This window comes from Falco peregrinus, chromosome 7, assembly GCF_023634155.1.
Source record: "Falco peregrinus isolate bFalPer1 chromosome 7, bFalPer1.pri, whole genome shotgun sequence".
NCBI classification, from domain to species: domain Eukaryota; kingdom Metazoa; phylum Chordata; class Aves; order Falconiformes; family Falconidae; genus Falco; species Falco peregrinus.
The window spans coordinates 17,684,216-17,699,175 of record NC_073727.1 but is presented as its reverse complement, the minus strand read 5'-3'; the positions used below and the strand labels follow the sequence as shown (position 1 = coordinate 17,699,175).

The window sequence follows — 14,960 nt, the reverse complement described above, 5'->3', positions numbered from 1 at the left end:
AGACTGGTGCGGGAGGCAGCTCCAGCGGCGCCCGACTCGGGCTGGATTCCAGCATCTCAAAGAGAGACGGAAGGGTACAATGTTAGGAACGACTTCTGGACTTGCGTAACTGGAATCAATCTCTATTGTTAACCACCGAGCCAGGGGAGAGCGCGAACGCAGTCCCCCACTACCACAAATTATGCAGTCGAGTTTCCCGCATTTGGGGAAATCGCAGGGGTCAGCACACCCGGAGTGCAGGGGATGAGCCTCGCCCTGGGAAAACCACCTGCCTGATCATGGTGTCTCCCCTGCCAGGTAAGTATGAACACCGACCCCCGCAACACAACACCGCACAACAACGCACGCGCACCCACGACGCGGCCACCGCGGAACACGCGCGCGGAACACGCCGCGACACGCGCCCCGCGCCTGCCCGACGCCACGCGCCCGCACGACGCCGCGGACGCCCGTGGCCGCCGCCGGCCCTGACCGGGGACGGGCCCCCAGGAGCCCGCGCGGCGCCTCATCTGCATGGGCACGCCCACGCTCCGCCCGCACCGCCCCGGCCGCTACGCCCCGGCCGCGAGGGCCGGGCCGCGGGGCCCCGCCGCCGGTAACGTCCGGTCCCACCGCCTGCCGCGGGCGCCTCCGCCGGGCCGGCTCCAGCCGCCGCCGCCGCCTCTCGCCACAGACACCCCCCGCCCCCTTCACGGCGGCCCGACCGGCCCCGCGGCCCCTGGGACACCGGCACCTCCCGGTGCTGCGTGGGGCCGGAGCCGCAGCGGGGCCAGCAGCGGGAGGGGACCCGTGGGGCAGCGCCAGGGCCTGTGGCCGGGACCGTGGGGGCGCCCGGGGGGTGCTCGAGGGGGCCGGGGGTGTCTCGGGGACACGGGCTGTGCTCCGCAGCCGGCTGAGCCCGCAGAGGGGAAGGCGGGAGCTGCAGCCTCCGCACCCCGCTGGGCGGTACTGGCTTGTGCTGGGCTCTGCCAGGGCTCCACACAACAGCACCTACACGGTCTGTGATGACAGCGCATGCAGCCCAGGGACCCCAGTGCCAGGACCGTGGGGTCTGGGCGCTGACAGTGGCACGGCAAGAGCAGGTGCCCGTGGAGGGGACAAGCACGTGGTGCCCTGAAAGCCTCTGTGCCCTCCACGGTGAAGGCAAGGGGGCCGGTCAACACCTGCAGTCACAGTGCCCCACACCCGCCAGCTCCAGCACCCCATGTGCCCTCGTGCTCCCTCGGCAAATGCAAACAGACCCCCTCGCCCCCCTCCCGGTGTCTGGGTGCTGCTGGTTGTGCTCCTAAACCTCGTCCTACCACGGGAACTGCTGGGGCTCTCGGGGTTTATCCCGGCTGCCTCTGGATCAAAACTGTCCCTGCTTGTGCTTCACACACCCACCGGCCGGTTACATGTCACCAAACAACATGGCAAATGTCCCACACATGCCGCTTCCCCTGATTTAAAGAATCAGTTAGCAATATTCAAGCGAGCAGAGGTTATCTTTATTCAGCAGCGCTGAGTGCATGGGGGATCACTCCACCAGAGTCATGCACACCGAGAGGACTTTTCAGACCCTCTTTTATACAGGTTTCTCATGTATTAGCTTTCCGGGGAATCATTTACATATTCATTAACATTCTGGTAATTCATTTACATATTTTGCACCTGCACAATGTCCTTGAGGAGTGGTCGTCTGGGGGTCTTCAGGATGAAGATCAGGAGTCTTCCTCCAGTGAACTTTTTACCTTCTTGTTTCTGCGCAGACTCTGTTCCTTGATAGGCTAATGAGCATGATTTAAAGTCCTTGTTTTGGCCACAACAGAAACTTAGGACCAGATGGCCCTTATAAATGATAACGAATCCAAGGACCTTGTGTCTAATACATCCTTGGAGCTGACACTAAGGGTCTTGGTGTATTCATCATGTCGACAATAAGGGTCCTTGAACACCTCCCAACTTTGGATAATTTTATAAGCACATCATTTTCTAGAAAAGTAGTATACCATTCATCACTCATTGTACATAGCTCATTATTCACCCCCACCTGCACAAGCCATCCCCCTGCACGAAGCACTGACTGGGGCAGGACCTGCCGCCAAGGACTTGTCATGGTGGGGGTGCTGCTGGTGCTGCCGGTCCAGCTTCACGGACACAGTGACACAAACTCCAGTGCCCACAGACTGGAGCAGCTGCTCGTGGGCTGGGGCCGGTTGGACAACAGCACATGCTGTGCACATGCAGAGCCCAGGCCAAGGACAGAAGCGGCTGCACATAACATTTGAGGTGAACGTCAGATACTGCTTGAGGCACCAGGAGAAAATCTTTGAGCCAGTGGGAACAGCCCCCAGGCATGGGGGGTGGATGAGGAACTGCTTAGGACAGCACCAGGCGTAGCTGGGCATATTGACCGCAGTGGCAGTGCACGAGAGGGCTCGGCTGACACTGCCTTGAAGCCAACGGGTACGCGGCACCGCCTGCCCCGGGGCTGGCGGAAAGAGAGGGTTAGGCAGCAGGGCTGGGACTGACGGCTGCGAAGGCTCATACAGCCCAGCGGCCGGGATGGGCGATGGGGTGGCGGGGCCCAGCGCTGGAAGCCCCCGCGCTCCCAGAGCACCTGCGGCCTTTCTGCCGGCTGCCCGGCCCTCGGAGGCTCTGGCCGGCCGAGCCCCGCGCAGCACCGGGCGGTGCCGGTGTCCCAGGGGCCGCGGGAAGGGGGCGGGGGGTGTCTGTGGCGAGAGGCGGCGGCGGCTGGAGCCGGCCCGGCGGAGGCGCCCGCGGCGGGCGGTGGGACCAGACGTTACCGGCGGCGGTGCCCCGCGGCCCGGCCCCGGCCCCCGGCAGGAGCGTCCTCCTTCGGGCGGGGCGTAGCGGCCGGGGCGGTGCGGGCGGAGCGTGGGCGTGCCCATGCAGATGAGGCGCCGCGCGGGCTCCTGGGGGCCCGTTCCCGGTCGGGGCCGGCGGCGGCCACGGGCGTCCGCGGCGTCGTGCGGGCGCGCGGCGTCGGGCAGGCGCGGGGCGCGTGTCGCGGCGTATTCCGCGCGCGTGTTCCGCGGTGGCCGCGTCGTGGGTGCGCGTGCGTTGTTGTGCGGTGTTGTGTTGCGGGGTCGGTGCTCATACTTACCTGGCAGGGGAGACACCATGATCAGGCAGGTGGTTTTCCCAGGGCGAGGCTCATCCCCTGCACTCCGGGTGTGCTGACCCCTGCGATTTCCCCAAATGCGGGAAACTCGACTGCATAATTTGTGGTAGTGGGGGACTGCGTTCGCGCTCTCCCCTGGCTCGGTGGTTGAAGAACAGATGAACCAGCCCGAGCAGCGCCTCCAGCGCTGTTGCAAGCACGGTTGGGTGCGGTCGTTACCTGCGCACAACCCCGGGGCTGCCAGCAGAGGGCAAACTTCGCACGCGCTAAGCGACAGTGGCCCGGCCCCAGTCACGCGATCGTCATTTTCAATCGCCGTTCGTGCGCGCCTGGGCTCCGTTTAACTGCACAGCGCTCGCCTTCCTACGCCCTCGCGTGCTCTCGGGGGGGCGCCCTCTGTGAGGAGGGGGCATTGCTCGGGGGAGGGTCTCGAGTTGCCCGAGGACAGTTCACGCGGCTGAAGCCACTTTCCGTGCGCGCTCGTCCGCTTCCCAGCGAGCTGACCTGGTGATGGGCAGCGGCGCGATGGCGTCGGCACCTCCCCGGGGCCGTGGGTGGCCGTTTGCAGGGGCTGACGGCTGAACATCCTGCGGGGTTTAAAGCCCTTCTCGTCCGTCATTGCAGCCCCTCGCACGTTTCGTCAAAGGAAAATCCTGCACCAGCTCCCGCGGCGCCTCAGGGCCCCGCGGACGGATAATGCAGAGCCGGGTGGAGCGAACCCGACCCGGTGCGCGCGAGGCGACTTCCGGGGGGAGGAGGGGATGGGGCGCTGCCGCCCGGGAAACTACTGTGGAAGTGCAGGGTCTGTTATTAACCACCGAGCCAGGGGAGAGCGCGAACGCAGTCCCCCACTACCACAAATTATGCAGTCGAGTTTCCCGCATTTGGGGAAATCGCAGGGGTCAGCACACCCGGAGTGCAGGGGATGAGCCTCGCCCTGGGAAAACCACCTGCCTGATCATGGTGTCTCCCCTGCCAGGTAAGTATGAGCACCGACTCCGCAACACAACACCGCACAACAACGCACGCGCACCCACGACGCGGCCACCGCGGAACACGCGCGCGGAACACGAGCACGGAACACGCCCCGCGCCTGCCCGACGCCGCGCGCCCGCACGACGCCGCGGACGCCCGTGGCCGCCGCCGGCCCCGACCGGGAACGGGCCCCCAGGAGCCCGCGCGGCGCCTCATCTGCATGGGCACGCCCACGCTCCGCCCGCACCGCACCGCTTTGCTTCGCCCCGGCCGCGGAAGGACGCTCCTGCTGGGGCCGGGGCCGGGGCCGGGCCGCGGGGCACCGCCGCCGATAACGTCCGGTCCCACCGCCCGCCGCGGGCGCCTCCGCCGGGCCGGCTCCAGCCGCCGCCGCCTCTCGCCACAGACACCCCCCCGCCCCCTTCACGGCGACCCGACCGGCCCCGGCAGCGATGGCACCTGCATGGATACGCCCCCCGCCGCGCCCCGACCCAGCGGTCTCCCCACCGTGCCGGTTTCCGAGGGCCGGCGGGGGCCCTTTCCCGCGGGCCAGCGCCCCAAATCCCTCCGAGGGGTCCCGCACCGCCCTGCGCACTGCCTGTCCCGGGAAGCAGTCGGACCGACACACACAGAGGCTGCTATGGAGTTTATTCACCCCCAGCCACCGAGTTACAAGCCCAGCCCCGGGGCACGCAGTCCCCCAAGACACAGAGTCCCTCGGCCTGGCCCGGCCCCTGGCTTCAGCAGCACCGTTGATCCTCCTGTCTGCTTCAGGGGGTCTTGGCTTTCCATCGCTGGGTTCGCCACAGCAGGAGGGACAGGGACAGGGTGGCGGCTCCCAGAATTCCACAGAAGAGCAGTGTGGGGAACGTGCCCTGCGAGGAAGCAGCAATCAGCAGCGCTGCCCCGTGGCACTTGGAGTGGTGGGCCCTGTCGCACAGGTACTCACCTCACGCAGGCACTTGTAGCCGTGGAAGGGTCTGTCACAGAGGCACTGGATGAGACCAGGGCCATCTGGGGCACAGGCAGCATTGTCAGGGCATGGCCAGTCTGGTGGAACAGAGCAACGTGGGTCACAGGACCTGCCACAACCTGCCAGTCCCACAGCGCCCAGTGCTGGGGATACGGCACCTCCTTCCCACACCATACCGAGCTCCCTGGAGCTGTTGCAGGGGTTCCTCTGGCCCTGACAAAGCCGGCTGCTGCCATGTGTCGTCACCTCCTCCCAGGCGCTACTCCCACCTGGGCAATCCAGTGCCAGTGGCACCGCGCTGCAGAGCAGAGCTCAGTACCCAGCACCACGACAGCCCCTGCACCCCCCCACTCCAGTACTCACAGGCGTTCCAGGTGGGTGAAGCCCAGGAAGGAGCCATTCGGAAGGGCCGTCAGGGGGTTCTCTGTCAGGTCCCTGTAAACACATGCCAGGCACATGGACCTCAGCAAGGCTGCTCTCTATCCCTTCATCCCCCAGCTGGTATTGGTACCAGGGGTTGCCCCAACCCCAGTACGGAACCTTGCTCTTGACCTTGTTGAACCTCAGGAGTTTCACAGGGGCCCACTTCTTGAGCTTGTCCAGGATCCTGGAGATGCCAGGGCCACCCTCCCCACCCCCAGTAAAATCAACTGCACCACCCTGCTTGGTGCCATCTGCAGAGCTGCTGAGGATGCGCTCCAGTCCACCATGTCATTGATAAAGACGTTGAACAGCACTGGCCCCAGCACAGAGCCCTGAGGGACACCACTTGTTACTGATGGCGAGGGGCTGGACCATCTCCCTTGTGAGGAAAGGCTGCGGGAGCTGGGGCTGTTCAGCCTGGGCAGGAGAAGGCTGAGAGGGGACCTGAGCGATGCACACAGGTACCTTAAGGGCCAGTGTCAGGGGGCCGGGGCCGGGCTCTTGTCAGCGGTGCCCAGCGACAGGACAAGGGGCAACGGGCACAAACTGCAGCACAGGGAGCTCCGTGGGGAGAGCAGGAAAAACTTCTTTCCCTTGAGGGTGCCGGAGCACGGGGACAGGCTGCCCAGAGAGGCTGTGCAGTCTCCTTCTCTGGGGACATCCAGAGCCCACCTGGCTGCAGCCCTGCGCAGCTGCTCTAGGAGAGCCTGCTTGAGCAGGGGGTGGGCTGGCTTCCAACCCTGACCACGCTGTGATGCTGTAATTATGTGATTCTGTGACCTCTATTTGGACATCAAGCCATTCATTGGCTGCAACTGTTTGGATGCCCCTTGTGTAGTCCCTCCATCAAGCCCACATGTCTCCAATTCAGCAACAAGGATGTCATGATGTTATGTGAGACAGTGTCAAAAGCCTTACAGAAGCCAAAACAGTTGGCATCAGTGGCTCTTCCCTTATCCACCAGCACGGTCACTCCATTGTAGAAGGCCACCAGGAGAGTCAAGCATGACTTGCCCTTGGTGACACCATACTGGCTGTCCCACATCACCTCCCTGCCATGCATATGCCCTGACAGAGCATCCAGGAGGACCTGCCCCATGCTCTGACTGGGCAGAGAAGCAAGGCTGCCTGGTCGATGGTTTCCAGGGTTTCCTCTCTCAAAATGGGGGTGATGTTTCCCTTATTCCAGTCACTGTGGACTCCCTCTGACTGCCACCACCTTCCACACAGGATGCTGTCCCCTGGGTAGTAGGATGCTGGGGGCCTGGGGACAGCTGGGGTGAGGATGGGGACCAGCAAAGCAGGACTGTGCTGGCCCTGGGGGCCCATTGCAGAGCAGGAGGGTGTCCCGTCAGACCCAGCCTAGGCCCCTCGCCCAGGCCAGCCCCTCACAGGGAGCAGAAAGGGGGACAAGGGGGCACATGGACTCACAGGACAATGGCGGCTGCAGCCTCAGCCAGCCCCGGGGGAAGGCTGCGCAGGGAGCAGTCACTCAGGTCCAGCCTGGGAAGGGGCAGCAGTTACAGCAGGGCTGGCAGTGTGCCTGGCACCCCCCGCACCCCCATCCCACATGTCCCCTGCACGCCCCACCCCTGCATTCTCCTGGCCCCATGTCCCCCAACACCCACACTGACACCCCCCACCACCAGGCACCCTCCCACAACCCCAGCACATCCATTATGTGCCACCCGACACCCTCTGTGCCCCAAGCACCCGCGCATGCACCCACCCCTGCATCCCCGTCCCCCCATACCCGAGCAGGCGCTCCGGGCGAGCGCCCCGTTCCCAGCAGCAGCGTCCCTCGCTCTCGGTGCCAGCCCGGGACGCGCAGTACTGGGCCACTATGGAGCTGTTCTGCACCGGTCCTGGGCAGTGGCCGCACACCTGGGGCAGGGGCGTTTGGAGGGGCCCCCCCGACAGCCCGCACTCCTGGAGCCCCCCGATCTGATCCCCTCTGACCATCCCCCGCCCTGGCCGGGCCCTCGGCGACCTTCGGAACCCCCCGACCTGGGCACTTCCCAGCCCGGGCACTCCCTGGTCCCGGGCACCTCCCGATCCGGGCACCCCCCCGGTTCCCGGCACCCCTCGACCCCGAGCAGCCCCCTCCCGGTCCCCGGCACCCCCCGGTCCCGGGAACCCCCCGGTCCCCATCGCTCACCGCCGCGCCACCGGCGGCCCAGGGCAGGAAGAGGAGGAGGAGGAGGAGGAAGGCGCCCATGGCCCCGGCCGAGCCCGGCCCTCACCCCCCGCCGTCCCCGGGACGCTTCCGGGCCCGCTCCAGCGGACACGCCCGGTGCGAGGGCGCCCCCTGGCGGGCACGGCGGGCAGCACCGGGCAGCGCTGTCCCGGCAGACCGAGGCACAGCGGCGCTTCCCGCCCGTTCACGGGGCAGCGGCGGGGTGCCGTGCCGTGCCGTGCCGTGCCACCACCCGGTGCCAGGCTCCCCGGGCACCGCCAACCGGAGGGGCCGGGAGGACCGCGGCGAAGGGGGGACCCCGACGGGCGGGAAGCCGCCGGTGCCCCGGGCACGGCAGGGGCTGGCCGCGGGCCCACGGGCAGGACGCGACCGGGCCCCTTCAGCGGGGGGGCCGCGGGCTGTACCGGGCCCGCTCTGGGTCAGGCGCCCTCTGGGCGGCGGACAGGGTGGCCGCGGCGGGGAGAGCCGGGGCGCGGTGACCTGCCCGAGGCAGCGAAGCAGGGCCGGCGCTGGGGCGGCCCCGTGTCACCCCCGCTGCCCCCGTGACGCCGGGCCGGGCGGAAGTGGCGGTGAGGGCAGCGTTGCCTGCCCTGCGTCATCAGGAGGCGACGGTGGCTGTTAGGGCGGCACGTGGGCCCAGCTCCTCCGTGCCGGTCGCCGCCGCCGGTGAGTGTCGCACCGGGGCCGCCGCGGCCCTCAAGGTCACCGCCCGCCCCCGGTTCGGGAGCGCCCCTACGGGGCTTGGGCCACACGCTGGGGCCGGGGCTTGTCCTGCAGCTGCCTCGACCGGCACCGGGGCTGCGGGGAGCCGGGCTTGGGGTCGGGTGGGGTCACGGGGGACAGCGGGGGCGAGGGGGGTCGGAGTCTTGGGCTGGGGGCACCGGGGGCCCTGAAGGACGGGGGGACGTGCCTCGGGCTGGGGGCACCGGGCACTGGGCAGCAGGGAGGAGCAGGTGACCTGGGGTCACCGAGGACACCGGGGCTGGGCAGTGGCACCTCGAGCGGGGTCACCGGGGACATGGGAGAGCAAGGAAGTGTAAGGCGGTGACAAGGAGGAACAGGAGTGTCTGGCCTCAGGCAGGGTGACTGGCGACGCCAGGGGATGGGGGGACGCGAGGCTCGAGGCAGCAGGGCCTCAGGGACACTGGGGGGCCTCTGGGGTACAGGGGAGCCTTGGGCTGGGGACGCCGGGGGCTGCCGGGCCTTGGGCTGCGCTGCTGGTGGGACAGCTGTCGGGGCTCGGCAGCGCCTGCCCTGTGTTTAGTCTCCACAGTGGAATGTGGTGGAGTGACCTTGGACCCTGGCTGGGAGCAGCACCACGCGGGTGGTGTCCTGGACAGGGACTGTGGTGTGCGAGGCCGGGAGGCGATGCCCTCTCACCTGATTCCTGCCCCGCTGGCCCTGGCACTGCTGTGGGGCCCCATGCTGGCACAGCCACCCCACTTCCCTGGCCCCTGCAGCAGGCAGGCCTGGGCAAGCCGTGCTGGGTGCAGGGGTGCCAGCCAGGCTCAGCCTAATCCCCCCAAGTATGCCCTGAGCAGGCATTCCTCCAGGGATCATGGCAGGCACAGCTCTAGCCCCCCCCCCCTTCCTACCTGCCTTTGCTGCCACTGGCAGCCTGGCTTCATCCTCTGTGTGCTCTGTGCTGCCCTGCAGCAGCCCCAACGCTGCCCCACCAGCACGGCAGCCTGGGGTCTCTCCGCATCCTGGACCCCTTGCCCCGCCAGCACGGCAGCCTGGGGTCCCTCTGTGTCCTGCACCCCCTGCCCCAGCAGCACGCGCCAATCCCCTGGCACTTGCTGGCTCCCAGCTCCTCATAGCCCCGTGGCTGCTGACAGAGGCAGAGGGGGGCCTGTGCTCATGCCCCCTCCCTGCCCTGCCCCTGGGGCTGCCTGGCTGCAGCCTCCTCTGCAGGGGCTGGAGACAGGGGTGGGGGCACAGGTTTGACGGAGCCCCTGGGAATGTTCCTGTGAGCAGGCGGGGGTGTGCCAGGGCCAGCAGCAGCTCAGGGGTCTGCTCAGCCTTGCTGCTGCCCAGAGCCTCCAAGGCTGCCCATCCCCACTTGTCTGTCCATTCCCAGCTGTGTGGGACCCGTGTTGTGGGGGTCGCCCTGCCCAACCTCTGCTCAGCTGGGTGAGGGTGCCGCGGCTCTTCCTGCGCCTCCTCACCAGTGCACACTGGGCTCTGCTGCCTGTTCACTTGCCCGCACTAGCCCCATCCGTGGGTCCCGTGGGGCTAGGAGCTGCCGGTAGGGCCAATCCTGCAGGGTGGGCTGCTGTGGGGGCGGCTGCTCTGGCACTGGCTGGGCTGTGCCAGCCCCAGGGCAGCAGGCTGGCGCCAGGGCTGGTCCGGTTGTGCTGGGCTTGGCTGAGCTCTTGCACCGGGGGCAGCTCTGCCGGGCTTGGCGGGGCTGTGTGGTGCTGGCGTGGTTGAGTCGTGTTATGTTTGGCTGGGGCAAGACCGGTGCTGCCGGGCTTGGCGGCACTGTCCTGCACCGGGGGCGGTTGTGTTGGGTTTGGCCATACTGGGCCAGTTCTGCCGGGCTTGGCAGAGCTGCGTGGGGCTGGCAGGGCCGGTGCTGCCGGGGTCCTGGGTGGGACTCTTTTGCAATTGTGATCTCGGTGTTCTTTGGAAGAGGCTCCCGTTTCTCTTGGCGAGGGCCTGGGGGTGGGCCGTGTGGTGCTGAGCCCAGCCCAGAGGGCGGAGAACGAGATGTTTCTCATGCAGCCTGGCCCCTGCCTCACGCTGCCTTCTTGAGGCTGAGGAGCGAGCGAAGGTCTCTGCAGTGTCCCAAAGGTCCCTGCAGTGTCCCAGCACTGACACCCATCCCTCCTCCTGCAGCTCTGAGTGCCAGGGAGATGCTGGCCAGGACCTGCTGCCGGGGTGGCTGCCAGGGCTTGGTGTGCCCATGAGGCTGGTGGGGCACAGCTGGGGCGGGTGGCCGGGTAGTGGTGGCTCCGGCAGGACAGTGACAACTGAAGACACTCGCCATGGAGTTCACGGTGATCGACTACAGCATCTTTGTGCTGCTGCTGGTGCTGTCGTCAGCCATCGGGCTCTTCTACGCACTGAGCGGGGACAGGCAGCGCACAGTACAGGAATTCCTTCTGGCCAACCGCAACATGAGCTTCCTGCCTGTTGCCCTCTCCCTGCTGGCCACCTTCCAGTCAGCTGTGGCCATCCTGGGAGTGCCGGCCGAAATCTTCCGCTCCGGTACCGAGTACTGGTTCCTCGGCTGCTCCTACCTCCTGGGGCTGCTCATCCCAGCCCACATCTTCATCCCCGTCTTCTACCGCCTGCGCATCACCAGCACCTACGAGGTGAGCAGGCTCATCCCCACAGGGAGACGGGGGGGACATGCACCGAGTCCTGCACCCAGAAGCATGTGCAGGCAAGTGCCTGTCCTTGGGGGACAAGCTGACGGTGCCCAGTGGGGGGTTCAGCTTCCCTCGCTGCCTTGTGCTGCTGTCCTGCCACCCAGCCTGCTGTGCCCCACAGACAGGGCTCCCACCCGGCTTGTCCAGCGCCTGCCCTGTCCCCCTGCCTCAGGCACTTCACCTACCTCCACAGCAGCAGGAGCTGAGGTGCTGGGGCAGGGCTGCGTGCCCCCCTCTGCTTCTCCACTGTCATGAAGGGGACATGGGGGATGCAGGGGATGTCCCCCCTCCTTAGGACCCCGTGTCCAGGTGGGACAGTTCCCTGACCCGTCTCCCCCACAGTACCTGGAGCTGCGCTTCAACAAGACTGTGCGGGTCTTTGGCACCATCACCTTCATCTTCCAGATGGTGAGTGGGGGGTGGGGGTGGGGAGGGCGTGCAGGGCACTGCAGGCCATGCATGGCTGCAGCACTGCTCTCCCTACAGGTCATCTACATGGGGGTGGTGCTTTACGCGCCCGCACTGGCCCTTAATGCAGGTAAGGGGGGACAGGAGCAGGGGGGTGATGCTGGAAGCTCCATCCTGCATGGGGAGGCGGCAGCCTCATTAACAGCCTCTGCCGTTTCCAGTGACAGGCTTTGACCTTTGGAGTGCAGTGCTCACCATGGGGCTGGTCTGCACACTGTACACCACGCTGGTGAGTCCCTGCCCACCATGCCACAGTGGGGCCAGCTGCTGCCCGGCTGCGGTCGCTCCGTGCCACCGCCCGGCTGCGGTGACAGGTGCTGTGCCTCTGCAGGGCGGGCTGAAGGCCGTCATCTGGACAGACGTCTTCCAGACGCTGGTGATGTTCGCGGGGCAGCTGGCTGTCATCATTGTGGGTGCCCAGCGGGTGGGCGGTATGGCCCGCGTCTGGCACCTGGCAGATAAGGAGGGCAAGATCTCCAGCATCAAGTGAGTGGCGCAGCTCTGCCGTGCCATGTGCTGAGATGCCTCCACCCACCTGGGGCTGGGCACCCCACACCATGCCATGGGGACACAGGGAAGCTGGGTAGGGTCTGGGGTGGGAAAGACAGACCTAGGCATGGTGGCGGGGGCCATTCCTGCTGCCCCCTTTACTGTGCTGTGGGGTGCTGGTGAGGACTCGGCACCGTGACTGCCCACCTGCTGGTGCCTCTTCACAGCCTGGACCCCGACCCCTTTGAGCGGCACACCTTCTGGACCCTGGCAGTGGGGGGGTGTCTTCATGATGCTGTCGCTGTACGGGGTGAACCAGGCACAGGTGCAGCGGTACCTCAGCGCCCGCAGCGAGCAGGAGGCCAAGCTGTGAGTGGAGCTGGTGGTCCCACAGCTGGGATGGGCTCCTCCCTGGCGACTTCCCCCACCTCTGACACTTGTCTGGTGCCCGCAGCTCCTGCTACGCCGTCTTCCCCTGCCAGCAGATCGTTCTCTGCCTCAGCTGCCTGACTGGCCTTGTCATGTTTGTCTATAACCAGGAGCACCCACTGGCACCCAACCAGCGCCACAGTTCTCCTGACCAGGTGGGCAGATGGGTTCCCCACACTTTGGAGCCTTCAGGGCCAGACCTCAGTCTCCCCTGGTCCCCCTGGCTCCGTGGGTGCTGATGCCCCTGCCCTAGCTGGTGTTGTACTTCGTGATGGACGTGCTGCAGGACCTGCCAGGGCTGCCTGGGCTCTTCGTTGCCTGCCTCTTCAGCGGGTCCCTCAGGTAAGCAGGCAGCCCCGAGGCTGGTGTGGCTAGAGGGGTCCCAGCTGAGTCCCCTCCTGCTCCCTCTCCTCTCCAGCACCATCTCTTCTGCCTTCAACTCACTGGCCACTGTGACAATGGAGGACCTGGTCCGGCCCCACTGCCCCGGGCTGTCGGAGTCACGGGCCACGCTGCTCTCCAAGCTGCTGGGTGAGCAGGGGGTGGCTCAGGGGGGATGTTTCTTGCAACTGGGGGTTCCCATCACTGCTATGACACCCCTCCCTGCTCCTTTCTCCAGCTCTTGGGTATGGATTGCTGTGCCTGGGGATGGCCTACGTGTCCTCCATGCTGGGCCCTGTGCTGCAGGTAGGAGTGGGGGTGCGGGGCCCCCCAGCTCTGGCACCCAGCTGGTGGGTGCCCCAGGCCATCGCTGCAGTCTGTTCCCCCACAGGCGGCCATCAGCATCTTCGGCATGGTGGGGGGCCCACTCCTGGGACTCTTCTGCCTGGGCATGTTCTTCCCCTGTGCCAACCCCACAGTGAGTGTCCTCCTGCCTGGACAGGGGCACAGACCCCAAAGGGTGGGCAGTGCCAGGGGGTCTGGGGTGTCCCAAGCCCAGTGGGAGGTCAGTGCCCTCTGTCTCCCCTGGCACAGGGTGCTATCACAGGGCTGCTGGCAGGGCTGGCCATGGCCTTCTGGGTGGGCATTGGTGGCCTGCTGCACAACATGAGGGCGGCTGAGGCGCCCCCCCCACCCAATGGCACAGCGCTCCCCGCTTCGGGCAACCTCACCACCATTCTCACCACCACCCTGCTGGCCCCCACGCCGACCCCCCAGAGGTGAGTGGGATGGAGGGCTCAGTGCTGAGGTGCTGCAGCATGGGGGGTGCAGGGGTGCTGCTCTGTGCTCCCCCCCCCCCCCATCTCTTTCCCCGCCTCGTGCTCCTCTTCCCCAGCCCCACAGGGCTGCAGAAGTTTTACAGCCTGTCATACATGTGGTACAGCGCCCACAACTCCACCACCGTCATCCTGGTGGGGCTCCTGGTCAGCCTGCTCACTGGTGAGTGCGGGGGGGTTGGGGGGCCAGCAGTATCGCGCCCCCCCTCACCCTCTGCTCTCCCCCCCAGGCCCCACGCCGCCAGCTGATGTGGACCCCCGCACCATCTACCCGGTGCTGCCCCGCCTGCTCTGCTGCCTGCCCCAGAAGTACAGGCAGAGGCTGTGCTGTGGGGTGGCCTTCCCTGCCCAGGTAAGGGGCCCAGACCCCAGCACCCTGGGGAAAGGGGGTGGTGTGTGGTCGGTGCCCCGCCCCCCGCCGTGCTTCTGCTGTCCCCCGCTCTGTCCTTGCAGGGTGCCGACCACGCAGACGCCACGGTGAAGAGCAATGGGGTGGCCAACGGCCTGGCCCCGCCCGGGCTGCAGGAGGAAGAGGAGGGACAGGGCTACATTCGTGCGGCTGGGGCCCCCACCTACGCCCTGCAGGAAACCTCCTTCTGAGCCTACCCCCACCCCCGGCAGGGGTGTCCTGGCTGCCCCCTGCCCCCTATCCCAGCCTACCCCCGGCCGGGAGGCATGGACCCCCTGTGGGGTGCCTGCATAGGGCTGGGGAGCACCAAATAACTAGGAGGGGCTGGGTCCCTGCCCGGGGGGGGGCTGTCTGGGCTGCACCCCCTGCCAGCAGCGCCTCTGCCTGTGCTGGGCTCTGCCCCCCCCCCGCCGGGGGGCTCTGGGACCATGGGGTGGGGTGGTGTCAAGAGTGGTGACCTATTCCGCTGCCTCGGGCCGGTATGCTGCCCGGTGCCCCCAGCCTAGCCACGTGCCTTAACGCACCAGTCCTGGGTTGGGGGCCACCCAGACCCCTGGGGGTGCCAAGCATTGCCCCCTCCTCCTTCCAGACCCCCATCACCCATCTCTGTGTTCACTGTGCCCCCAATAAATTGTTCTGGAGTGCAAGTGTCAGAGGAGCCCCAGCACCAGCCCCCTCCCTGCCATTCTGCTGGGAGCCTGTGCGGACAGGGGACCCCAGTCTCCCAAAGCAGTGGGGGGGCCCCGCTGCCCCCCAGGAGCAGGAGCCTCGCCAGCCAGGGGAGATTTATGGCAGCAGCCTTGGCCCTGGCCCCTTTCCCCTGACACGGGGCCAGCGGCGGGGGGTCCCAGCCAGGGGGAACCAGGTGAGCATGGCTTG

At 67.0% G+C, this 14,960-nt stretch overlaps 2 protein-coding genes and 3 non-coding genes across 6 annotated transcripts; 2 read left to right on the top strand and 3 right to left on the bottom strand.

The window, feature by feature from the left end:
* Positions 1 to 141: 141 nt before the first annotated feature.
* On the bottom strand, positions 142 to 305 carry LOC114010656 (U1 spliceosomal RNA). Its single transcript, XR_003552227.1, has one exon. It is a non-coding gene; the product is annotated as a U1 spliceosomal RNA (small nuclear RNA).
* A 2,793-nt stretch (positions 306 to 3,098) lies between these two features.
* On the top strand, positions 3,099 to 3,262 carry LOC129784963 (U1 spliceosomal RNA). Its single transcript, XR_008748286.1, has one exon. It is a non-coding gene; the product is annotated as a U1 spliceosomal RNA (small nuclear RNA).
* Positions 3,263 to 3,947: 685 nt separating this feature from the next.
* On the bottom strand, positions 3,948 to 4,111 carry LOC114010657 (U1 spliceosomal RNA). Its single transcript, XR_003552228.1, has one exon. It is a non-coding gene; the product is annotated as a U1 spliceosomal RNA (small nuclear RNA).
* A 619-nt stretch (positions 4,112 to 4,730) lies between these two features.
* Positions 4,731 to 7,814, bottom strand: ATRAID (all-trans retinoic acid induced differentiation factor). Of its 2 annotated transcripts, XM_055810816.1 has the most exons (7): positions 7,654 to 7,814; positions 7,249 to 7,379; positions 6,927 to 6,998; positions 5,436 to 5,507; positions 5,249 to 5,370; positions 5,049 to 5,149; positions 4,731 to 4,974 (listed from the first exon to the last, which is right to left on the bottom strand). In XM_055810816.1, exons 1-7 carry the CDS (start codon positions 7,711 to 7,713, stop codon positions 4,870 to 4,872), a joined length of 663 nt encoding a protein of 220 aa, XP_055666791.1. In that variant the 5' UTR covers positions 7,714 to 7,814; the 3' UTR covers positions 4,731 to 4,869. The 2 variants fall into 2 exon arrangements, with proteins under 2 accessions (XP_055666791.1, XP_055666792.1); XM_055810817.1 differs by lacking the exon at positions 6,927 to 6,998.
* A 773-nt stretch (positions 7,815 to 8,587) lies between these two features.
* On the top strand, positions 8,588 to 14,734 carry SLC5A6 (solute carrier family 5 member 6). Its single transcript, XM_005232031.3, is given in 16 exon segments — positions 8,588 to 11,012; positions 11,412 to 11,477; positions 11,556 to 11,607; positions 11,699 to 11,766; positions 11,869 to 12,023; positions 12,254 to 12,299; positions 12,301 to 12,395; positions 12,481 to 12,610; positions 12,709 to 12,797; positions 12,874 to 12,986; positions 13,075 to 13,142; positions 13,228 to 13,314; positions 13,431 to 13,615; positions 13,732 to 13,835; positions 13,903 to 14,024; positions 14,126 to 14,734. Coding segments are annotated over 16 exon segments (1,857 nt in total). The 5' UTR covers positions 8,588 to 10,682; the 3' UTR covers positions 14,273 to 14,734.
* Positions 14,735 to 14,960: the final 226 nt, after the last annotated feature.

Excerpts from the sequence above, each read along its gene's own strand:
- ATRAID (XM_055810816.1), bottom strand. The coding sequence starts at position 7,713 with ATGGGCGCCTTCCTCCTCCTCCTCCTCCTCTTCCTGCCCTGGGCCGCC. Across the intron at positions 7,380-7,653 it reads GGGCCGCCGGTGGCGCGGCG|GTGTGCGGCCACTGCCCAGG; the intron begins GTGAGCGATGGG and ends CCCCTGCCCCAG. Across the intron at positions 5,371-5,435 it reads TTCACCCACCTGGAACGCCT|CGCGGTGCCACTGGCACTGG; the intron begins GTGAGTACTGGA and ends TCTGCTCTGCAG.